This window comes from Gymnodraco acuticeps, unplaced genomic scaffold (assembly GCF_902827175.1).
Source record: "Gymnodraco acuticeps unplaced genomic scaffold, fGymAcu1.1, whole genome shotgun sequence".
In the NCBI taxonomy this organism is placed as follows: Eukaryota; Metazoa; Chordata; class Actinopteri; order Perciformes; family Bathydraconidae; genus Gymnodraco; species Gymnodraco acuticeps.
In genome coordinates this window covers 4,300,014-4,325,588 of record NW_022990981.1, presented here as the reverse complement: position 1 = coordinate 4,325,588, position 25,575 = coordinate 4,300,014, and the positions used below count along the sequence as shown (strand labels likewise).

General features: G+C 45.0%; 1 protein-coding gene across 2 annotated transcripts in view; it reads right to left on the bottom strand.

Annotated features, from left to right (window-relative positions):
* rab6ba (RAB6B, member RAS oncogene family a) overlaps positions 1 to 25,575 on the bottom strand; it is a 189,978-nt gene that overhangs the window by 13,926 nt on the left and 150,477 nt on the right. For both annotated transcript variants that reach the window (XM_034235641.1, XM_034235642.1), the window contains exons 6-7: positions 16,247 to 16,340; positions 1,894 to 1,960 (exon numbers count right to left, since the gene is read on the bottom strand). In XM_034235641.1, coding sequence (XP_034091532.1) covers positions 1,894 to 1,960; positions 16,247 to 16,340 — 161 coding nt within the window. The remainder of the gene's footprint in view (positions 1 to 1,893; positions 1,961 to 16,246; positions 16,341 to 25,575) is intronic.

The following is a 25,575-nucleotide window of genomic DNA, read 5'->3' as shown; positions in this document are numbered from 1 at the left end:
AAAGCATGTCAGCAGGTGGAGCTGTGACAGCAGCAGGTGGAGAGGGGGGGATAGCAGAGTGGGGCAGCAGGCTGATGGCAGGACACCTATCAGAGTTTAAATGAGCAAACCTATCATCCAGCAGACAAACTGGCAGGCACCTCTCTGAACAGCCCCCCCCTTCATTCATTTGTTAGCCACCAGTGCTGTAACCCAGTTGGCATTAGTGTCATGCCAAAGACACATTTAATTGGACAGGTAGCTGACACCTATTTGAAAGCTGCCGGTTTACTTCTGGAACTCCGTTCATTAAGAAGACAGCAGTTAATGATACTATCACACCTGTTGAGATCTCCATATTAGTTTGAATAATTAAAACGAAAGTTAGTTATAATCAAATATAATTAATTATATTCTTGTATAACCCACAATGAAAATGCTTCATATTTTATGATTTTTTATATTTACAGTATAAACAAAGTGGTTTGTTAAATTGAGTGTAAGGCCTATAATGGTTATGGGTGTCACTGATAAGGCAAGGCAAGGCAAGTTTATTTATATAGCACTTTTCAACACAAGGCAATTCAAAGTGCTTTACGAAAAATGGGACAGACAGTTTCTTCCCTCTCCCCTCACAGCAGTACACAGGGAGGGGGGCTCCTGACTTAAGGAGAAATACACTAAGGCCCCAAAAAGGAGGTTATGTCATAGCCGAGAATAATATTTTGCAAGTCCTGCAGAGTAGGGGTCATGTCCTTTTTACACAAATATGGGAAGGTGTGTCTTATGCCATAGCCATAGAATATGTCTGGTCATGTCCAGTCCTGTACATCAGCGGCCATGCCCAGTTTCCACAAATATGGGTATGGAGGAGGTGTCTTTAGGTTTTTCTATCCTGTTGTTGAGCATAAAGACACTGGCAGAGAGGGAGCAACCTAGAGGGGGGAGGGGGTTCCCCTGGTATACTCTCTCCCGGTAAAGTCTCTCCCTGGAGAGCTGGGTTTTTTCGCCTCGGTAAGGTTCTCTCAAACTTGGTAACTATTGCTTGCATCTCTGTGTATTGAATGCTGAGTGAATGGTTGGATGAAAGTTTAAAAACTAGAATTCTAACTGATCATTCTGAGGAGCGGCCTCTTAATGTGTCGGGCTATAGGCTGTGAATGTTAGAACCTTCGATCCATGAGGATATCCCTCTAGGTTCTGTCGGAATTCAAAACTGAACATTTTCAGGGACTGACCTCTGAATGTGCCAGGCCATAGAGTGTGGATATTAACCCCGTCGATGGGGAGGAAATTCCTTTAGGATTTTGTCGGAAGACTTTAATGTCTAAACTATGAATTAAGGTTTTAGATTAGAAAATGACCCCAGCATGATATGTTTAGTATGATTATAATGTTGTAACGAGAGAAGGTAAAAACCCTGTATACGTTTGGACCTATTTTTCTTCAAATAAACTGATCCCACCTTTTGGATTGGGACAACTCAAAAGACATCTGCGCTCTCCTCTCCTGCTTCAAAGGTAAGATTGCACCCTGCCACAGTCACACTTAGGTAGGGCCACACCTCATTTACTGATATCAAAATCCTTCGGGGTCGCTTAAACAGATTTAGCGGGTCGTCTGAATTGAAACAGCAGTTAATTGAACCTGGTTCTTCAGGAGTTAATAGAGGTGAGATCTTGCTGATGTTGGTGGATCTGAGCCAAGCAGTAAACTTACATAGACTCAATAACTTCTGTTAGGTTAATTAGTAGGTCTGAGTAATTTGCCGGAATAAATTATCAGCCCTCCCGACACACCAACAATAAAATGAAAACACATGTCTTCTGATCTTAGCAGGTCCACACATTAGTATTGAAATAACTTTCAGGAAAGGGAATATTTTTTATGATAGGCAAATGGGTCAAAGGATACTCCCTTCTTTGCTTGATTCCTGCATACTTTCCATTCCCGGGAGAGCAGCTGCCACGCGCCGAAACAGCTGGGGGAGAGAAACAGAAACAGGAGACTTCAACGTTTGACTAAACCTGTGATACATTACATTAAAAATTAATAATAAGGCAAACAATACAACTCTCACCTGCTCATTTCATCTAGAGAGCAAATAATAGAATAATGACGATAGAAGATAACTTTTTCTAATTTCCAGATAGCCATTTACTACTTATCTATCGGTTAGGATAAAAACTTGTATAATAAGATATTTAGATACTTGCTTCAGATTAAATACACTTTTTGAATACATTTGGTATCTTTAGATAGTAAGACTGCTAACCTGAAAAGAACGAGTGTCTAGTAATGTTCACTATTATGGGAATTAAGACAACAATGTTTAAACTAGTGCAATTTCACCTCACATGGTCAAGTGACCATCTTGTAAAATGTTTTCAACTTGTTTGAAATTTTAAATCCATGGACAATTTTATTTGAGTATTCATTAGAATGGAGACATAGCAGCTTAATAACAGCAAAGAGGTCAGACAACTGTTTACATTCAAAGATTCTGACTACTCTGTCCCTGCCCTGTTTCATATGTATCCTCTGTAAGTACATGATGTTTCTGGGAACAGCTTATGTACTTTTTTTTGTGCACATTATGGACAAACTGTGGCTTAACCTTCTGTGTTTTTACTGTTTTGGGAGGTAATGCTGAAGTATATGTAAATAATATGGATCCAATAAACACTACATAAAAGGGAGAATTCATTTAAAAATAATACCACATTTCTGAATTCATCTAGTGTGGCTAACCACAACAAAATAGTCATGTTTGCATTATAGTTGGAAACTGACAATAAGTAATCTTATTACATATAACATATAACATATCAGTTCTCACGAGATTGTGAGATTGATGTTCAAGAACTGAGATTTGCTGACACAACATCTTAGTGGATAGTGATGACTCAGCCAGACAGTGCTGTGACTGCAGCCTCCTGAGCTGTGACCTTTCCCACCCCTGTGTTCCATCCTGGCAGTCTGCTGTGAGTCCACGAATCACTTCCTCTCTCTGTGTGCCACACCATCACTGACAGACACAATACTGCTTCCCTTCAGCTGACTTATTCAATTAAACAGTTGTTTCAGACAACAAACATCTGTTTGGAGACAGATCACTGTTGTTGAAGCAATCTGTGCTTGCAAATCTTTGCATCTTAAATGTAACTCAAAGGAAGGAATGCATGCAGTCTTTGTAAGAGGCAGTACCCCCACTTATTTGGAGCATGATCTTTTTTTAAATAGTCTAATAATCATTGCCAGTGTTATCAGTTGCAAGTGTGTATTTGTTGTAATAATGACAAAAACATAATACATTTCACAGTAATTATAATACAAAATAAAAACGATTTCCTTAAAAAATTATGATTCGTCATCACGCTCATGACCCTGCGGCGAGCTGGGGGTGTGTCAGTGACCCACCCACGCCGATTTTGTGGCAGCTCTTTCCCTCAAGAACGCTAACGAAAAAGCTCTATAATGGCAGGCAAACATTTTTTACTTGACTTCTTTTCTAAAAATAATATAATTCACAAAAAGAAAGAGGCTAGCAGCACCAAAGCTACAAGTGAAGCTGCTACTAGTACTACATCATCAGAAGAGCCGCATAAAGACGTGGATAATGCTAGCACTAACGTTAGCTGCGCTAGCAACGTTCCCCTGGCTAGCTCAAGCTCACCTTTCCCAGAGGTATGGACGGAGGACATGTTGCGGAGGAAACAAGAGGCATACCCGTGGATAGTCTGCAAAGCTGGGAAACTGGGCTGCAAAGTTTGTTCCTCCATTTCGGTTTTATCAGTCTTCAAAACGCAAGGTGTGTGTGTGTGTTGTTCTCCATGTATCGCCACCTTGCCGTGGTGGAGAACCTTGTGTGTTCCAATTAACCTAAGAGCGATGCCGTCGGGAGCTTTTTAGCTCCTGGTAGGGTCACCAATGGCGGTAAGGTCGAGGGGGAGGTCCCAGACAAAGTACAATCCAAAGACCTCAACGGCGGAAGTGGCGAAGGATGATAATCTAAGTCACAACGGCACTGAAGGCGGATGAAGGCTGCAACAGAGGGTGGTCTCCATTCGTCATGGATTCCATGCCATTGGATTCAGGCCCCTCTCTGCCAAGGACCTTGTGGTGGCTGCAGGCGCATTAGTCTCCCCACGTTAAAAGATGTTACGCGCAGGCGTCCTCCCGAAGGGAACCTACCCATTTTACATCTTGGACAAAGACAAAGTCCTGTGGCGTTCAGGAAGTGGTAACGGGGGCAGGACAGTGAAGTCTGGTAGTTCCTAGTCACAACCTGGCACACAGGCAATGGGTATTTGATTCAGTCGCTAAGCTCTTGGACTGAGGCAGAAAGAGCTTCTCGGCAGCTGCACCCATGACTGAGCAGCCCCTATTCAGGGTCCACTCTGCTCACCCCAGTAGGGGAGGGGGTTAGAAAAGGTACCCCAAACATAGCCTGCCTCACAAAATCCTGTCTGGAATACCGCATCCAGAGGGATCACCATTACGCGGTCAGAAACAAAAAATAAAAGAAAAACATTTACGTATTGGAGCCTGGAATGTGCGGACCCTCACGGACAACCAAGCCAGCGATCGACCTGAAAGGCGAACTGCCATAATCTCCAGAGAGCTTAGTTAGTAGAGGAAGTTCCAGATCGACATTGCAGCGCTCTCCAAGACCCGACTGGCTGATGAAGGGCAGCTGAAAGGCAGCTGAAGGAGGAAAAAGGCGGATATACTTTCTTTTGGAAAGGAAAGCCTGCAAATGAGCCACAAATCCATGGTGTGGGTTTTGCTATTAAGAACTGCCTCATCAACCACCTCCATGAACTCCCTGTGGGCATCAACGAGCGCCTAATGACCATACGTCTAATGCTTGCCAGCAGTCAGATGGCCACCGTTATTAGTGCCTACGCCCCAACGCTTGATGCACAGGATGAAGTAAAGGAGGCCTTCTATGCTGACCTGCACAACATTCTATCTGAAGTCCCCAAGGAGGACAAGTTAATCCTGCTTGGAGATTTCAATGCCAGAGTGGGACGAAACCTATGGAGAGGCACGCTGGGGAGAGAAGGGGTTGGAAACACAAACTCCAGTGGCATACTACTGCTAACCAAGTGCTCAGAGCACAACCTGGTCATCACCAACACACTTTTCCGTCAAAAAACCAAGTTCAAAACATCATGGATACATCCTCGCTCCAAACTATGGCATCTCATTGATTACGTCATTGTCCGCTACAAAGACCGCCGTGATGTCCTTAACACCAGAGCAATGACCAGTGCAGACGACTGCTGGACTGACCACCGCCTCATTCGCTCCATCATGTCTATCCGCTTAATGCGGAAAAGAAGGATGCAGAAAGAACAGAGCCGGCCAAAGCTTAACATCGACCTGTTGGGTGACACCACCTACCAACAACAGCTGCAGGATGCTCTTAGCTCTTATCTGGAGGATACTGAAAAACACTGGGGCACATTTTCTACTGCCATCATGAACTCCTGCAAAAACATTCTTGGTCAAAAAAAGCGGAGACATCAAGACTGGTATGATGAGAATGACACAGAGATACAGCAACTCATTGACATGAAGCGGCAAACTTTCATCACCTGGCAAAATAACATCCACTGCAAGGTGAAAAGAGAAGCCCATGCCAAAGCGAAGGCAGCCGTCCAAACGCAAGTTAGGAAACCAGTGGTGGACAAAGAAGGCTCTGGAGATCCAACAGCTTGCCGACTCTGGTGATACAAGAGGATTCTTTGATGCCACAAGAGCGGTATATGGTCCCAGCTATCGCCGCCTAACCCCCCTTCGCTTTAAAGATGGGCTCTTGCTTCTGAAGGATAAGGATGCAATAGCAAATAGGTGGAAAGAGCACTTTAAGGACCTCTTAAACAGGGACACCATTCCTGAGATGGAGGCTCTTGACCAACTCCCTCAACAGCCCATAGTTGAAAGCATGGGAGAACCACCCAGCCTGGGTGAGGTGCTGGATGCCATTAAGAATATGAAAAACAACAAGGCTGCTGGGCCCGACGGCATCCCAGCAGAAGTCCTGAAGAAAGGCGGACCCGATCTTCTTAAGCACATCCATGCCCTGCTTCTCAAAATCTGGGAAGAAGAGGAAATCCCTGCTCAGCTTAGGGATGCCTTAATTGTCTCCATATTTAAGAAGGGAGACAGGGCAGACTGCGGAAATTACCGTGGCATTTCTCTCTTGTCCACCATAAGGAAAGCCCTAGCTCGGATGTTGGCCAACAGACTCACCGCCCTGTCAGAAAACATCCTTCCTGAGTCTCAGAATGGATTTCGCCCAAACAGAGTTGTTACAGACATGATTTTCACTACTCGCCAACTGCAAGAAAAATGCCGGGAACAAAATCAACCATTATACATGGCCTTCATAGACCTCACCAAAGCCTTCGACTCTTCAGCCCTCTGGCTGGTACTGGCAAAGATTGGCTGCCCAGAAAAATACGTCCGGGTACTGAGACTGCTGCATGACAATATGTCAGTCATGGTACTCAGTGGCAGTGGAGACGAAACTGAACCCTTCCGGGTCGACACAGGAGTCAAACAGGGATGTGTGATCGCTCCAACGCTATTCTCCATCTTTGTTGCTGCTATCCTACATCTCACAAGCAAGCATCTGCCCCAGGGAGTCAACATCATGTACAGAACTGACGGCCAACTCCTCAACATCAACCGTTTCAGGGCTAAAGGTCAAACCACCACCATATCGATCATGGAGCTGCAGTATGCGGACGACAACGCCCTTGTAGCCCTCTTGGAAGAGGACCTACAGAGTATCCTATCAGCCTTTGCGAAAGCATACAAACAGCTTGGTCTAGCCATCAACATAAAAAGACCCAAATCCTCCACCAACCACATCCAAACAGTAGTACGCCTGTTCTACCCCCAAACATCTCCATTGACAACATCAGACTGGAAAATGTGGACTACTTCCCATACCTTGGCAGCCTCCTATCATCAAAAGCTGTTATTGATGATGAAATACCCCATCGCCTCAGCTGTGCCAGTGGGGCTTTCTCAAGGCTAAGGAAGAGAGTCTTTGAGAACCGTGACTTCCAAGCAAAGACCAACATCTTGGTCTATAAAGCTGTGGTGCTCCCCACTCTTCTGTATAGATCAGAAGCCTGGACCACATACAGCAGGCACTTAAGGCACTTGAAGCATACCATCAGAGATCCCTCCGAAAAATCCTCAGGATTAGCTGGGAGGATCGGCGCACTAACACCAGCGTCCTGGAGGAGGCTGACATTCCCACCATCACCCAAAACCAGCTCAGATGGACTGGCCATGTTATCCGCATGCCTGACTCTCACCTCCCAAAACAAGTCCTTTATTCCCAGCTTGTTAAAGGGATACGGGCCCCTGGAGGCCAAAAGAAGAGGTACAAAAATAACATCAAAACAAACCTAAAGAAGTGCCACATAGACATAAAAGCTTGGGAAGACATGGCAACAGACAGGGCGACCTGGAGAAACCTTGTCCGTGAGGGTGCTGCACTATATAATGATGACCTCTGCCATGCTGCACAAGACAAGCGCAGACTCAGGAAGGAGAAAGCAACCACCAAACAGGTCCAACCCAAACCCTCCACCACTACATTCCCCTATCCACACTGCACAAGAATAATCGGGTCCAGAATCGGCCTCTATGCCCACCTGAAGACCCACAAGGACCAAGAAGGAGGACAGTCATACTCGACTACGAGTGACCGCCGATGATGGTGTGTGTGTGTGTGTGTGTGTGTGTGTGTGTGTGTGAAAAGTAGCGCTGTCTGCTTATTTGCAATGTAGGCTAGGACTAATCAGAATAATTTCAAGTCCAGATTCAATGTTGTTTGCATAAGTAGGCTATATTTTAAGTTAATTTCAGGACAACTTTGGGAATTTTGTTTGTTATGAGTTTTAAATAGATTTTGAAAGTGGAGATAGAGAGAGAGAAGCAGCGCCGTCTGCTTGGTTGCAATACTGTAGCTTATGCGATTTAGGCCTATAAATTGTTTATGTAACTTATGTGCCAGTGTGTCCATGGTTTTGAGTCTGTGTGTGTTGAGCGCAGCGCCGTCTGCTTTTTGCAGTACAGTAACTAAAGTAGGACTAGTTTCTGTGGACCTGTCTGCCCGTTTTGTGAGTGCACTGCGCGCGTGCGCACTTGTGTGGCATTGTTTGGGATGACCTAATTAAAATAGGGTCCCCCCAGTAAAACAAATCCCTACTATACCACTGGTAAGAGGCATGCAGTAGCAGTGGCGGCGCCAGAGATTTTCTCTAGGGGGTGCTGTGGGGTAGCTTGACGTTTCATAGAGGGTGCTCAAACATTAAGGGTTTCCCATTAATGCACCAGCGCTACAGTTGAATTTTCTACTGCAACACTCCCCACACGCACACACAGTGTACCCGCGACTGTTACAATGAAGGCTCGATAATCAGCTCACGGCATATAGGTGTAAGCAGGGGTAAAGTGCTATTTTTACAAGTGGGGGGTGGACCTCACCTCCTCAGTGGGGTCCGGGGGCATGTTTCCCCCGGGAAGATTTTTTAAAATATTATAAGTTAAAAGCATCAATCTGGTGCACTTTGAGAGCAACATTAAGAGATCTATGGATACATCTCTCAACATCCACATGACACAGAACTGTAAACAGATTTTCTATTTCTTTAAAGATATTTTACAAATCACACACCCTTTTAAAACAAACCGTTTGAGACCCACTGAGATAACTAGACTAAAGTTAACTATCTAAACACTGAGAGCCCTTTACTTCACCTGAGCTGAGGTTATCTGAGACTCTCCGTCTGACAGGAGAGAGTTCTCCCTCCACCTTGTTGTTGAAAAAGCTCCTTATATCCGTTAGCTTGGCTAGCTAGCACCAGATGCTAACCACAACGATCTCCGGTAGATACCCACCGGTGCGCGAGGCGAGCTCTCTCTCTCGCTCGAGCACGCACACAAAATGGCTCGTGCCACACACACACAGAGCAGAGCTTGAATGAAACACAGAGACCAGAGAAGCTACTTGTAGGCTACTCACGACGCTAGGCTATTATGTGTAGAATCCCTCTCGCTTTCAGGTGGTTTTGATTGAGTGTCCACAGGTGGACGTTTAAGGACTAAAACACGATCCATCTTTCACTTTGCTGTTAGCAAATAATTTGGTGCTCTAGCTAACAGGAAGTAATTTAGCCTATGGATAGGTCAAAAATGTAATGGGTGCTGGCCATTGGCCTAATCATATCACCTGTGTTGGCTTTATGTTTTTGGTCAAACATTTGTTTGTTTCACATTTGCATTGATGTAATCAATAATGTTTCTAATTTAATAAAAATAATAATAATAATAATTTTCAAAAAAAAAGAAGAAAAAAAACATATTTATTGGGGGTGCTTAGGGGGTGCTTTGGCAATCCTGGGGGGTGCTTCAGCACCCCCTAGCTCCCCCCTGGCGCCGCCCCTGTGCAGTAGAAGCAAATACTTACACAGGAAGAAATACTGCTAAAACAAGGGACCTTAAAAAGGTATCATGGGGAGATTTTGACCACTGAAATTGTTATATCTCTCCCTCTACTGGACTCTATGGGTACTACTTTATCATGCAAGCATTCACCTACTGAGATTTCTATGGACGTAGCCGGCCCCGGGGCGGGCCTACCTGAATGCGTGCGCATCTCAATTCCGTATAAAACGAGGCCTCGCCTCCTGACCACCATCCTTTACTCTTCAGCGAGCGGAGGTGACAGCCTAGCACTGAGTCCGAGACGTATTTTTTGAGAGAAAGGAAGAAAGAGAAAGAAAGATAGCGGGCGCCGACCCCCACCACCTCTGCTTCGAGTGTTTGGGGGACCAGGATATGGCCGAGGCGGTACCATTTCACGTTCGCCATTCCTTCCGAGTCCGGCGTCCATGGAAGTCCACCGCCCAGGGCTGTACTCTCCCTGGATGATGATCATGGCGGCAGGTGTGTGGGCTACTCGCTCATTGCTAGAGATGCCCCCGCCTCACCAGGTCAGAGCGATTATTGGGCCGCAAGGCCGAATAAGTAGCTTGGTCCACGAGCCTTTCCCCAGGCCCGGTTCCCCCGCGGACCGGTGCTCGGTGGCTTCACATGATATAGGGTCGACCCTACTTCAACACAGGCTGCCGCCGCTGCCTGCCTTGTGATGTCCCTGGGATATCACGTCGCATGGCAGTTTTCCAAAGAGGACTGTGTTGATCTCCTGGGAGCCCCCGTCTTTACGGAAGGGCTCTATGGATCGATCTCCTTGCTTACGGGATAAGGAGTAATCGCAGCGTGGCTGATTCTTGCCCATCCCCAGCGGAAGAAACACTGTCCTACACTCCCCGCCCCTGCTGTAAACCCCAGTATAGGGAGCCAGCAGGTGGGCATGTTCAAGAGACGCTATTGCCGGCGTGCTGTTGTCAGAAAACACACCTTGCCTAGTACAATAGCTCCGATTAATGCATTTCACCGTTGAATGGGAAATACAGCGTTAATACGTGGGCGCGCGGCCCTCGTGAGAGTGGCCGCGGTGCGTTCAGGGACCTCCGCAGGGGAACGGTGGTTTACGTTTGTAAACTCTAGTTCTAGAGTGATGTGTGTGTGTGGGGAAAATGCATTCAGTGAGAACGAGTGCATTTATCCCAGAGTAAGAGTAATCTCTCTCCACAATTCCACTTTTTCCCATAATGTCCGTTTCGAAGAGACGGCATTGTGACGGCGCGCGCGGCCCCCCTCCCCTGAGGGCGGGCCGCGGTGCGTTCAAATACCTCAGTAGAGAGAAGAGTCACCGCAGCGCGCACTCCTCCACAGGCTTTTCTGCAGACGAGGGAGCGCGGCGCGACGTTGAGATGAAGGGAGAGGTGCCGGCACGGAGATCTCGTGCCCGCGGCGCCCTCCACCTCTTCAGCTCACCCCGTGGAACCGGCGTGCCGGCATTCACGGGGACGGGCTGCCCGTCTTCACGGATCTGACTGGCTTGGCGGGGGAGAAAATCTCTCCGCCCGGGACGAGAGGGCGAATCTCGCATCCTCCCTGTATAATGCACAGATCACTACGTTTTCTAACAAGAATGAGGTTGATCTGTATCCAAATCTGAGTGTCTTTTGTTCCCACAAATGCTACACTTACACACAATGTTAACCGTACAAATTCCCCATTCGCTGCCCCAGCTGTAGCTCCTGTAAAGGAGGTGGCTAGTGGGCATGCGCAGATGAGAGGGATGAACCGCAGGGAGTGCTATCTAAAGGAGAGCGCTATGCGGGTGCAGGGACATTATGGCCGGCGTATTGCTGTCAGAGAACACACTACGCCTAGAGCAAAGACTCCAATTAATACAGTTTTCCATAGTGGTAAAGGCTGCATTATGGCGGAGCCCGCACTCACACAAGAGCGCGTGGCGGTGCGTTCAGGAACCTCAGTAGAACACACAACGCCTATAAAGACTCCGATTAAATGCTGTTTACCGTAGTGGTAAAAACAGCATTATGGTGAAGCGCGCGGCGGTGCGTTCAGGGACCTCAGTAAATAATCGGCCCTTTCTGCGTCGACCCTCCATGGGCAAATCTTCCCTTCACGGGGAGTTTTGCGGCGGAACGGGTCACCAGAGAGTACCACAGTAGCTGCGGCCCCACAGCTGAGGGCTTTCCATGAACACAATGTTATGGGGAATTGAAACTCAGCTGTGTACTAACAAAGTGGATGGACAGGACGCTGAAACGGGGCTATTCACTCCAGTTTTGCAGCATCCCACCTCCTTTTATGGGCATGCGAGAGGAAATCTGTCTTCCCAGGAGGAGATTGGTTTCCTCAGCAGAGATTCAGGCTCTGGTGCAGAAACAGGCTGTGTCTGTTGTGCACCCTCAGCACAGAGAAAATGGTCTTTATTCCATGTACTTCCTGGTTCTCAGGAAGACATCGCTACATTGACTGCAGAAAATTCTGCATGTTAACTATAAAAACAGTTAATGGGGCTTGTGCAAACCGGGCGATTGGTTGACCACCATCGACCTGAAAGACACATACTTTCATGTGGAAATTGCTCCGGAGCACAGAAAGTGTCTGCGTTTTGCCTTCCAGGGGATAGCCTACGAGTACAACAGATTACCGTTCGGCTACTCCCTATCCCCACGCACGTTCAGTAAATGTATGGCCACTGCGCTTTAACCGCTGCGCGCCCACGGCATGAGAGTTTTTCTTTTACCCAGACGACCTCATAGTCATGGCCGGGTCCAGGGAACAGTCAATGCTTTGCACAGCACAATTGATCACACACCTAACCGAATTAGGCTTTGCGATCAATTGAAAAAAGAGCACCCCCATACCTCACCAACAGGCGTTGTAGTTGGGAGTGGTGTTCGATGCAGGCGCGCTACGCGCCACCCTGTCGGGGAGCAGAAGTGCGTCCCTTCTCCGGGCGGTTCACAGGCTGCGACAGGGGGCGACAGTGACAGCTTTAACTGTCATGCAGACTTTGAGTCCCATGGCGGCTGCTCACATTGTGGTCCCGCAGGGGTTACTGCATATGCGCCGCCTGCAGAGGTGGTTCTCCAGCCTGCGTTTGGATCCCAAGAGGCACAAACAGCGGCTGGTGACCATCCCCCCCCTCAGTGGAGGGCAACCTCCGGTTCTGGGGGTCTCCCGGGCGCCTCCGGAGGGGGTCTCCACTGGGACGGGTAACCTCCTACATCACAGTGTTCACGGGAACAGGATGGGGAGGGACCTGCCTGAAGAGGGCTATAGGTGGGCGCTGGTCTCTAACGGAAACACGACACAGCAACCTCCTCGAGCTACGGGCGGCAGTGTTAGTCTTCCAGCATTTCATGCCCCTAATTCAAGGGAGACATGTATTGGTCAGGAGCGACAACAGCACCACAGTGGCTTATATCAACAGGCAGGGCGGAGTCCGCTCCGCCGCCTTGTTGGCCACAGCGGAGAGGCTGTGGTTGTGGGCATCAGAGGTGGTGTTATCTCTGAGAGCCCTCCATATCCCGGGACTGGAGGACAGGGGAGCCGACCTCATGTTGAGGGGCGGCCCCCTGCCAGGCGAGTGGGTGCAATCTGGGCCCAGTTCGGGAGAGCGGAAGTGGATCTGTTCGCCAGCCAGCGCAACGGCCACTGTGCCCTGTGGTTTTCCATGGCCCTGAGCGACGACCCGCCTTTGGGGGTGGACGCGTTTGCACACGAGCCATGGCCAAGGAAGCTGCTATACGCCTTTCCACCGTTGCGTCTCATTCTCCCTCTCCTGGGGAGAGTGAGGCAAGAACGTCTGTCAGTCATCCTAGTGGCTCCGGATCGCGTTGGGGCGCCATGGTACTCAGAGATGACACAGATGAAGGTGGGCCAGCCCTGGGCAATTCCCCAGTTCTGGGGGGCGATGTCTCAAGAGGCAGGTGCAATCGGGGCGTTACCCACTCTGGGCCGTTCTCTCCAGGCTTGGCTCCTGAGAGGGACAGGCTGAGACAGGGTGGATTGTCTGATAGCGTTATTCAGTCTATCCAGGCAGCTAGAGCGGGATCCACCACAGCCTGTTACAGGCCGAAGTGGCTGGGATTCCAGCGATGGTGTGAGGAGCGGAAAATAGAGCCCCTATCTTGTGAGTTAGGCTCTATTTTGTCCTTCTTACAGTTATTGGTGGACAGAGGACTTGCTCATTCTACTATAAAAGTGTATGCAGCAGCCATCTAGTCCTGTCATGAGGGATTCAATGGCAGGTCAGCCTTTTCTCATCCACTGATGTTGCGGTTTTCACAGGGGGTCAGGAGGCTGCGCCCAGTAGTGTACGCCTCCACCCCACAGTGGGACCTGCCGCTGGTGCTCGAGGCTTTGGTCACAGAACCATTTGAGCCTCTGGAGCTCTCCTCTCTGAAAGCACTGTCGTGGAAGACAGCGTTGCTACTTGCCTTAACGTCAGCCAAAAGAGTGTCCGAGTTAACCGCTCTGTCGGTGCACCCGAGCTGTTTACTGATTCGGGGTGACTGGAGCGGCGCGACACTCAGACCGAACCCCTCCTTTGTGCCTAAGAACCTGAGGAGTGCGTTCAGGTCGAGGGTTATTCAGTTGGGGGGGATTTAGTCTTCCACTCCATGGTGGGGCCAGGGAAGCTAAATTACACCTCCTCTGCCCGGTGCGCGCGTTAGCATGTTATGTAGAGCGCACAACTACCCTGAGACGCACTGAACAGTTGTTTGTGTGCTTCGGGGGCGGGGAGACTGGAAAAGCTCTGTCCAAGAAACGCCTGGCAGGCTGGCTTTGCGAAGGCATTGCACACGCCTACGAGCAGGCAGGGAGAGCCTGTCCCACGGGGGTCCGTGCGCACTCCACACGAGCTGTGGCTGCGTCGACAGATTTATTCAACGGTGTGAGTGTGGAGGATATGCACGGCGGCGTCTTGGTCAACACCAGGCCCCTTCATAAAGTGTTATCTCTTGGATATGTCTGGCTCTTTCTCAATGTCTGTGCTTGCTGGGGCAACACAGGACTGGTGAGGAGGGGGGGGGCTGTTGGTCAGTGGGCATCTGACCCTCTCCCCGGGCGTAAAATGCCCTTACGTTTCTCTGGACCCCTGGAGGGTCGCGGGGGACGTGGGATGCTCTGGGCCCTTTTCAGGGCTGTAGGGCTCCCCTCGCTTGCCTGGGGGCAGGAGTGGGAGAGCCCTCCATACTATAGTCCCTACACACTCTGCACAGGGTCAGTGTTTGAGTGTGGGGACATAGGGGGCACTTGCATTCTCCCCGTGCTCTTTAGGGACTCAGGAGGGAGAGTGCATAGTGAACCCATACAGGGCTAGGGTTTTTTCCCTGTCTGCCTATAGGCGGACGCAGGGGAGCCCTCAGCACTGTTTTTTTCGAGCACACTTTTTTTCGCGAGGCAAGCGCGTCAGGGTGTACTCTATCGGCCGCTGCCCAGACTTCTCCACGGTTACAACCGAGGGAGAGGTGAGTGAGGCGCAGTGGCTGCTAAAGCCGGTCAGGGACAGTGAGGTGGAACGGTGTGCTGGACGACAGTGCGTGCATACATTGGGGCTCCGCCCACTGTACCCATGGAGTCCAGTAGAGGGCGGAGCCTGTGAGAGATATAACGTTGGGTTACGTATTGTAACCCTTGTTATATTAGCACAGGCGGAGCCCTCTACCTTGGGGCACTGTCTGTCCTATACCGCTAGCTGAAGAGTGGTGTAGGATGGTGGTCAGGAGGCGAGGCCTCCTTTTATACGGAAGTGAGATGCGCACACATTCAGGTAGGCCCGCCCCGGGGCCGGCTACGTCCATAGAAATCTCAGTAGGTGAATGCTTGCATGATAAGGTAGTACCCATAGAGTCCAGTAGAGGGCTCCGCCTGTGCAAATTTAACAAGGGTTACAATACGTAACCCGACGATATGGAGCAATGCTTTGATGAATGGGTTTCATGTGTATCCTGTGTATTTACACATAGTTGCACACAATAAGCAGTTTCTTACAAAATAAGCAGCACGTGTCTATGTGCATAAAGGAAACCCTGAGAGAAAACATCAACAATTAGTAAACCTGGAAATAAACACAAAAAGTAAGGACATTTGTGTTGGTAGATTATTTCTTTGTTGTATCAATGCTTCTTGGCAATACATCTTATACCATTGGAAAGCCTGTTTTCTTACCTTTCAAATGGTGCCACATTTGTGAGGAACAAGCATTTGTGGGATGAGCAGCAGAGCTGAGTATGTGGGGTGCAAAGTGTTCTCTGCGTCTTCTCCACACTGTGACCCTACAATCCATGTGCCGTAGGCAGAATCTGGTCTCATCGCTGAACATAATGTTGCTCCACATGTTGAGGTTCCAGTGCAAGTGGGCCTGACGGTGAAGGGCAGTCATGGCAGGCTCCTGGCGGCCGTACGAGACCGGAGAATGGCTGCTGTTTGGCATTGGCAGAGGAGATTTGTCATATTTTTCATGGACAAATCTCACATACTCAGCTCTGCTGCTCATCCCACAAATGCATGTTCTTCATGAATGTGACACCATTTGAAAGGTAAGAATACAGGCTTTCCAACGGTATAAGACTTATGGCCAAGAAGCATCGATACAACAAAGTAATAATCTACCTAACACACATTTTATGACTTTTTGTGTTAACTTTATATCAGAAATGTCACAGTTTGCTGATTTGTAAGAGTTGGTGTATTGATAAAAGAAAAATGTGACAAAGTGCAATAGAACTAGAAAATAAATGAGGATGCATGTAAACGCTGATCGATGTTCCCCCGAATTCACCTGTTTGACGTTGTAACCCGTCTTGGCGCTGGTCTCTATGAACATGACGCTCAGATCTTTAGCCCTCTGTTCACCTTCCTCAATTGTGATTTGCCTGTAAAAAGAGGGGAATCCTCGTCAGAACACGGCAGAATATTCCATTAGAATAAACAATAATGTGTTTAAATACTGTGGGCACAAACATAGAGGCTGTTTTTCTCATACCAACATTTAACAGAGACAAATTGACCCTCCATGAAAACAGCCACTCTGCAGCTGAAGCTCCTGTAATTATTCTAGGCCGGTGATGATCCACCAGACTTAATTAGCTCTTAGTGACTGAGAATGATTAATTAGATTGTCCTGTGAGAAATTAATAACAAGCTATTTGCATTACATTATAATGAATCTGGCAGTAATTGTTGGCTGTGAAACGGAGACTGTGTCAGGTGTCCGTTAACCAACACAGAAATCAGTGCCGCTGACTCGGCAGCATGCAGAGCAGCAGCTACAGCCCCGCCACTGCTCTGCCAGGAAACCACGACCAAGTCTTAGCAGTGTACTTACCCAACAATACCTTTTCTTTCCTATCTTTGTCAGATAGGAAAATGAGTTCCTGCAGTGAGAACAGAAACACTGCACTGGGTATGTATTTACATAAGAACACACCACTCAGAGTTGTACCACTGCTGCTGGTGTGGTTATTTCTGGATGCACGAGTCTGAGTTCAAATTTAAACAACACCGAGCTTATAGATCATCAGACAGGCAGTGGCAAGAAAGTTTCATAATGGATGCACAATATGAGGTGTGTGGCAATATTCATGCAGCCCATACTTGATAACACCTTCTCAACAGTAAATAATGGAGCGGTAAAATTATTACCCAAGGTCATTATAAACTCAAGCATTACACAAAACATATATTAAATCTTTGCTCCCCTTTAATTTACTTGTAATGTAACCTCGAATTCTACTAGATGTTATCAAAAGTCATCTTTATCCTTCAACTTCTACCAAATATTACAGTGTCTGTAGTGAGCCTGGCGTGGGGGCCTAGGCATGGATTGTTGGTCTATGTACTCAAAATGTCCACACATTTAAATGACAATCAAATGTAAATAAGTAGGAAAGTAAATAAACAATTAATGATTGTATACGCATGTTATGTTAAATTCAGACGAAGAACATTAAAACATAAATACCAATTTATGTCACATTTGATCAATTAATGCATTTATATTTAATATATATTTTTCTGATCTTTACAAAGCTTTTAGCATTCATGTTTTGGGCCTCTGACTTTACTGCTTCATATTACTTACATTTGCCAGGTAGCCAAAAACACAATTTCCAATGTATGCTACTGTTGCCGTGGCTCAGCAGGATTTGTAACTGTGACTGTAATAAAATAAAATGTGAAAACGCTACCTGACACACGCACACCAGGTTTCCCTTAAACAGCCCTCTGGGGACTCTGCTCCAACTCCTCTAGGTACTGAGCAATGTGAGGGTCTCCACCACGCACGGATAAACAAACAACACACAAAGGCCGTTTCTCAATCTCGAGGATACTGGCTTCCAAGCCAATATTTCAAGGCTGCTACGTCATCGAGTGCCGCCGAATTACTGTTCCAATCTCCAGCATACTTGGAATTCCACCGAGGCCGCGTCCTTGGTTTGGGGGAAATTTCGAGGCTGCATATGGGTAGACTTCGCGTCCTTAAAATCCCCACAATGCTTTGCGCACGGACCAATTTCAAAAACCCTGGCGGAGAATGACTGAACCGACGCAGCACACATTTAAATGTAAGTATGTAGTGGCGTAGAACATGTGTAGTGTTGGTAAATGTGTTACTTTGTTAAATTTGTTATCACCATAAATGTGTTCCGTGAAAGTAAAGCAAGTTCATAATTAGATAGACATCGTGAGGTATTTATTTTTGGTACAGTTTATGTTGAAACCGTTAGAGAGAGTGGCACACTTGTTAGCCTGTTCCATTCTTCTTCGTTTTCCGAAGCCGTGGCTTGGAAGCATACTTGCTTCGTTTCTGAAGGAAGTGACTTGGAAGTACGCGACTACCAAGCCAGCATCCTCGCGATTGAGAAACGGCCAAAGAGAGCCCATCCCGCTCCTCTCCAACTCTCCATCTGCTGCCGTACAACTTCCGGGTTATAATAGCTACAGGAGGGACCGAATGCATACTAAAGAGCCCAGCTAGCGGGGAACGTTCTCACAACTTTGGCTAACGTTACCTATTGGTTCTAATAAGGTTTTAAAGAAAGGTTTTAATCTGATGTTCAAAGAACCTTTTAGGATGTTTATTTTTTCAAATAATGTTCCTATAAGGTTTAAGGTTAACTAAGACATAACATTCAGAGGATGTTTTGAGGATGTTATTGAGGCCTAAGATGACAGAAAGTTTATTTATAAAATGTTCCTTTAATGTGATATGTTAACAAAGGTGGAACGTTTTCCTTGCAACATTCTAAGGATGTGTTTTGGACGTTGTTGGGTAACACATTAAAGATGTTCTTTATAAAACGTTCCCTCAATGTTACATGATAACAAATGAAGAACATTCTCCAAGCAACATTCTGAAAATGTTTTCAGGATGTTATTGAGGCCTGAGATGACAAAGTGTTTTATAAAATGTGATCTGTCAACAAAAGTGGAACGTTTTGCCTGCAACATTCTAAGGATGTGTTTTGGACGTTGTTGGGTAACACATTAAAGATGTTCTTTATAAAACGGTCCCTCAATGTTACATGATAACCAAAGAAGAACATTTTGAAAGCAACATTTGGATAATATTTTCAGGAGGTTATTATCTTTTTATAAAATGTTCCTGTGTTGCGAAATATTAACAGGGTCATGGTCAACGTCAGATTTATTTGTAGTGCGCTTTAAAAAACAAACTTGCTGCATTTGTTTGAAAAGGATGTTTAAAAGAAATCTGATGTCACCACATTTTCGTTTTTAGAAAAAAACAAGCACGTAATTCATGATATTGCACATTTGCGTAGGCATGTCTGAGTTCCCAGCTAGACATTGTTGGTTCTAAAAACATTCTGAGAATGTTACCATTCATTGTTCTAGGAATGGTTTCATCGAGAAGTTTTATTTTGGTTCCTAGTATGTACTTCTGAAAGGTAGGATAACGTTCTCTAAAAACATTCTTAAAATGTTTGGTGATAACATTGTTCGAACATTATACCCCAAGTGTTTTTGTTGTTTATGCACATATCTCTATGGTCATATGGATCGAATAACACTTAGAAAACCAAAGACAGACATATAGAAGAATGGACCGACTATCACTGCCCGTCCCTGAATTCCCTGTTAGTGGGTTAGTGCCCCCCCACCTGCCTGCTGGTCTGCTCTACACGGCTGGGAGCAATCTCCAATCAACCACACCTGCAACCTGCTCATCAGCCACACTATGAAAGCCTGCAGCCTGCACTCATTCCCTGCCGGATTGTTGCCGTGTACGGTTTGTTGCGTGCCGCTCTACCTTTTTACCAGCATATTCTTTGACAACTTTGCCTGCTTTTGCCTCACACTCATTTTTGTGTCTCTCCCAGGAGGAATCCAAGGCCTTCCACACTCCCAAGACCAGCCAGGCCTCTCCACCCACCCTGGAACAACTGTTTCCCACTGCTACTGCAAACTATCATAATCATCCTAATGACCACAGTGGTCAGTCCACTTACCCAGGAATTTTGAGTTGAACAATTACAGGAATATTATGTTTTTATGTTCGAATAATGTAAACATATTTTAGTAAATTGTTACAACAGAACATTTGCATAATGTTTTAAACATAAAGCATGTTATCCTTCTCTAAAATAATAACATTTTGGCAACATAAACGAATCTAACTTGCAGCTGAAAACATTTTAAGAACAGTAGGGCATAATGTTCTAACAATGTAATCAAAAACATTTTAAGAAGGTTATCACCAAACATTTTAAGAATGTTTTTAGAGAACGTTATCCTACCTTTCAGAAGAACGTTCTGGGAACCAAAAGAAAACTTCCCTCTGAAAACATTCCTAGAACAATGACTGTAACATTCTCAGAATGTTTTTAGAACCAAACATTTCTAGCTGGGGGGGGTGGTGTTCTAATTTTCGTGAGAGACACCATCCGTTGCAGTGAGATTTAATGGCAAGACCCAATCGATCTACAGTAGAATGTGTAGGCCTAAATATGATCCTGTCGCCTCAGATGTCCTTTACTTTAATAGTAATTTATCGACCACCTTCTTCAAATGTTAGCTTCTATGATCAATTCAAGAAGGTTTTATGTCAATGTGATTTTAAGAAAGAGGTAATTATAATGGGTGACTTAAATTTGAACTGAGAAGTCGTCAAGGAAGAAGCTTAAGCAAATTACTGAAAGTTTTAATTTGACTCAAATCGTTAAAGGCCCAACACGAATAACAAACAGCACCAGTACCCAGATTGACCTAATTTTAACAAATAGACCTGAAAGGATTACAAAATCATACAATATGGTTACAGGGCTGTCAGACCACAATATGGTGCTGGTATCTAGAAAACTAACTGGTAAACGGTTCACTGCGTATGCAGGTAATAAAGAATCCTTTGGCATCCCAAGAAACAAGCAAGAAGACTTCAGATCTACTATACAAAACTTAGATTGGGAAGATCTAGTACTTGAAAACTTTACGGGAAAACTACAGGCCACAATCAATGAATTTTCAATCATTATAAAACATAAAAAACAGAAACAGACTCTCCCCTGGATGAACGGACATGTCAGAAATGAAATGAAGGAGCGGGACAGTGCCTTAAAAACTGCCATAAAATCAAAGATGTCCCATGACAGACATATATTTGCAAGGCTAAGAAACAAGGCAACAAGGGAACTGAGAAAAGCAAAAGCGGACTTCTTTATCACAATCATTGAAAATACTCAGGGCAACTCAAAAGCTATATGGAGCCAAATAAAAAAATCAACTGGTCAAAACAATATTACAGCCAATTGAATTGAGGGTTGAGGGCGCAACTCTGCAGTGCCCAGCTGATGTGGCACCTACAGTGGCTACCATAGCCCATAGCTTCATAGCTCAGGAAGAAAATGCACTCCCTACTGTCAACACTAGCGAGTCAGCAGCTGTTCCAAAGTCAGTGTCTGAGACAGAGGTTGCAGAAGTAATAGCAAATCTGAAATCCTCAAGGGCTAAGGATAAAGGAATATTTTAGTCTGATGTCTTTGTGTTCTTAGCTGTCCTGAGAAACTTTACATGACCCAGGTTTTATGGGTTCTCTTTTCCTGTGTGGGGGAAGGGTTTACTGCCCGATGCCTTTACGAGACAGAGCATCTTTGTTTGTTCATCTGGAATCGATTGGGGTAAAGGCCCGCGTTTCTAGGCTCCGCCCCTTCTCAGAGACCAGGTTCGAGCGGTTCCGTCTTTGTGTGGGCAGAATTAATTTGGCAGCTTGCATTAAACAGTGCGAGTTGCTTTGTTAATCCTCCGGCCGTTTTGTCTCTCAATAAATATCAGTGTATTGACTAAGGCGAATCCAGTTTCCCTCATTTCAAGAACATTGGCTCAACATTGCTGCAAATAAGTTTTCCCTATCAATTTGCGTCACGAACATCGTACCAAAAGATCTTCAGAACTGGTAAGTGTAATTTCAAATCTATATTTGGACATTGCCTTGCCAGACTCTGTGATTGACGGTATCAAAAATTACCTGTGGAACTGAGCGGATGCAATTTTTTTGGTTACCTCTGTGTGTGTTTCCTGGAATAAAATTACCAGACAATTACGCACAGCAAATATTCGGAGAGACCTTAAAGAGGGCATCAGTAAGGTGGAACTTCTGTTCAAAAGTAATGTAAAGATTTGTACTGAAACGAATCGCCGAATTCTGGAGATTTCAACGGTTTAACTAGTTAAATCAACTCGCCTCGAAATCTCCCTGTTGCTGCTGCACGAGGGTGTGGGTAATTCCCCTCCCCCCCCTGTGGAGAGCAGCACACGAGGAGAAACAGAGCACAGTGTCGTATTCTTCTTAATCACACCATTATAAGTTTTGGAACTAAACAGAACTATTATTAATGGGAAGGGTGATACGAAATATTACGTCACGCTGTGTTTCATAAACTGAGGGGTTGTTGAATTTGGCTGTTGTTAAAATAAAGGGTACTGAATTAATTAAAAGTCTCTGCTCTCCGGATCGGGGAGCGCAGAGCACCACTAAATTAGCATAGTGGTTGTTGATTGAGAATAAAGTAGTTATTGCTCTTCAACAGATGCCGTTCTTAGCACTTGTACAAGTACATATGAGTAAGCAGGCACTCATATTAAACAGATATTTCCCTACCCCCGCTGAAGTTTCCCTAATTCGGATTAAATTAAGCTGGATGAGTTTAGCTGTCACCTGATATTTGTTGCGGGTTCATGTTTGTTTTTATAATTGTTTCGTGTTTGTTTGTCTACCCGCCGTCTTGTGCATGCTTTGTAACAACTAATAATGAATCAGTCCACAGCCAGGGTAAAATGAACTAAACTTTAGTTATCTCACCAAAAGTAAATGACTTGAGAAAAATGGATGATGTAGGGATGTAAAGCAAAATTATACATTGTAATATAAATGTTCTGCAAAAGGAAAATAAATAGCAAAAGAGTGTTTTTATGTCCTGCGTCTGTCTTACACCCGGGAACCTCAGAGGCATCACTGCGGGTCATAAATACCAGGCCTGAGGAAATCAGGGTTGAAAAAAAAAAAGAAAATCTGTCTGCTCAAATAGGTCAATGTTGTATTATTTGTTTCATTGATTCTTAATCTATGTATTGTATGGTAATAATGAATAAAAAACGTAATGTATTGAACACATTCCGAAACAAAGCAGATAAGCAGAATAGACTCAGACATTATTGTGATTGGAACCTTTTGCACTGTTGCTGCAAAATGAAAACTTTTTTTGATTGTCTGTTCCAACTGGCCACTGGAATAAGATAATTGATATAAGTTGAAGTTCAATTACAGTTTTTAAATATAGTTTAACATTCTTTATTAAACTGTTTCAAATTATTTCTAGTCAAAATCTCCCCCTTTCTCTGCTCTGCTTGGTGCTGCAGAAAAAAAAATGCAAGACACGGGGTCAGAGACAGGCGTGACCTCTGGAAGGAAAAGATAATCTGAAGCAGACCACGGCACGGCGCGACCCATTGGGGGTTTTATGGCCTCAGCACAAAGGAAGATCTAATTGCAGCAGTCAGTTTATAATTTTGCCAGTACTGTCGAGCATTTTCAAAATGTATTTTCATGCCTCTGTGCATGGCTTAGTCTTTCTATCCGCATAGCCACTGGTGTAACTAAGTTCATAAACTCAACAAGTACTATACTTGGGCACAATTTTGAGATACTGGTACTTTATTTGAGTATTTAAATGTTTTGCTACTTTATTCTTCTACTCCACTACAGTTCAGTGGTACATGGTGTATTTCTACTCCACTACATGTATTTAATACCTTTTAGTTACTTTCAGATCTGGATGAATGATGTGAAATATAATCAAGTGTTGAATCAGACTTTAGTTCCACCTGGAGTAAATCCACCAGCTACCCTGCAGTATACAAAGTCATTCAAACTAGCTGCACCTTCACCAGCTTTGAGAACACTTTCATGATCAATCATTATAAAACATATCATATATATTATTCTGAAATGGACCAATCTGCACAGTGACTACTTTTACTGTCGCTATTTTCACTATATTTTGATGACAATACTTTTATACTTTTACTTCAGTACTTTTACTGTAACTTAGTATTCCTACACCCTTGAACTTCTGACTTTCCTACAGGAGAAGAAAATGAACGAAGTGTATCCAAATATGTGGGTGGCCCTCAGGATCGCTGTCACTATTCCAGTGACAGTTGCTGCTGGGGAGAGGAGCTTCTCCAAATTGAAGCTCATTAAAACATACCTGAGGTCGTCAATGGCTCAAGAACGCCTCAATGGATTAGCTTTAATAAGCATCAATCGCGAGGTTTCGGGGCAAATATCATTTGACGATACAATAAATGAATTTGCAGCAAGGAAGTCCAGACGTGTCCGACTTTAAGGATGTGGACTAATTAAAGGACACAATAACATAGCAGAGACTTGTTGTTCTGATTGCCTGTTTCATTTGATTTATAGCGTGTGTAATGTTGTTCATTATCTTAATTTATTTGCAATAACCTCAGTTGTAAGAGCTCCGTTGGCTATATTTGTGTCCACGTTTGCACTTTCTTTTCTTAAAGTTTTAAGAGAAGCTACTTTTGTTTGATGAGTGATTTTCATTTAATAACTACAATATTAATAATAAGGATAAAATAAATAAATATGTTACATTTATTTGTTATTGTCTGTGGGTTATTGGTTATGTTCACATACTTATTTGGTTATTAAAATGTAAACCGATCTTTTTCATATGGGTGTTTTAGAGTTGTACCTCCTATCAGGTCTCTAGTAATTGTGTGCTCAAAGTGCACCAGATTGAAGCATTTTACTTTAAAATGTAAAAAAAAAAATCTTTCCGGGGGGGCATACCCCTAGAGGATGTGACATCCACCCCCCAATTAAAACATGTTCATACAATGAATACATTTGAAACCTTTATGTATATTACCTATGTCAATAAGTTTCTGTTTTTGTAGTGTATTGGTCTTTTGTAGAGATTTTTCATTTATTCTTTATATATTCTATTGTGTATTGCTTGGAGAGGGGGGGCACCAAATCATAATCTCGCCTAGGGCAGCAAAATGTCTAGGGGGTTGGGTTTTCAGCATGTCAACTTTTTCACTTGTGGGGAAATAGCAGGATTGGCTCCAGGTCGCCCTTTTTATCTACTACAAGAAAAATTTGCCTTTTTATTTCATACAGTTCAATTTGGATTGAGACAGGGAAATAATCTAAACCTCACGCGTGGCGTTTCACTGTCAAGGGGGCGATATAGCGTGTATGTAATTACATTTCAAATACTAATTTGAGCCCCACCACTGTATACCATAGATTACCCAACACAAATACTTGAGAGCCGATAGGTCAATTAATTCCTTATCGCGACAGGCACACAATAAAACAGTGGAAACAAACATGTGTTTGACTTTCATTAGTGAATGAAACTGTGTGCCCTTGTATAGTCTGTGTCCAATATTGTGTATTTGTATATACATTATATATATCCTAAATATATGCTACGGTCCCGCTACTGACACGATAGCAGTCATTTCGCGCGCATGTGTGTAATTAAACCCATGATATCAAAATCTCACTCCAGCCAGATACCCAAAGTTGGCAACCCTGCCCATACCCCAATACATTTT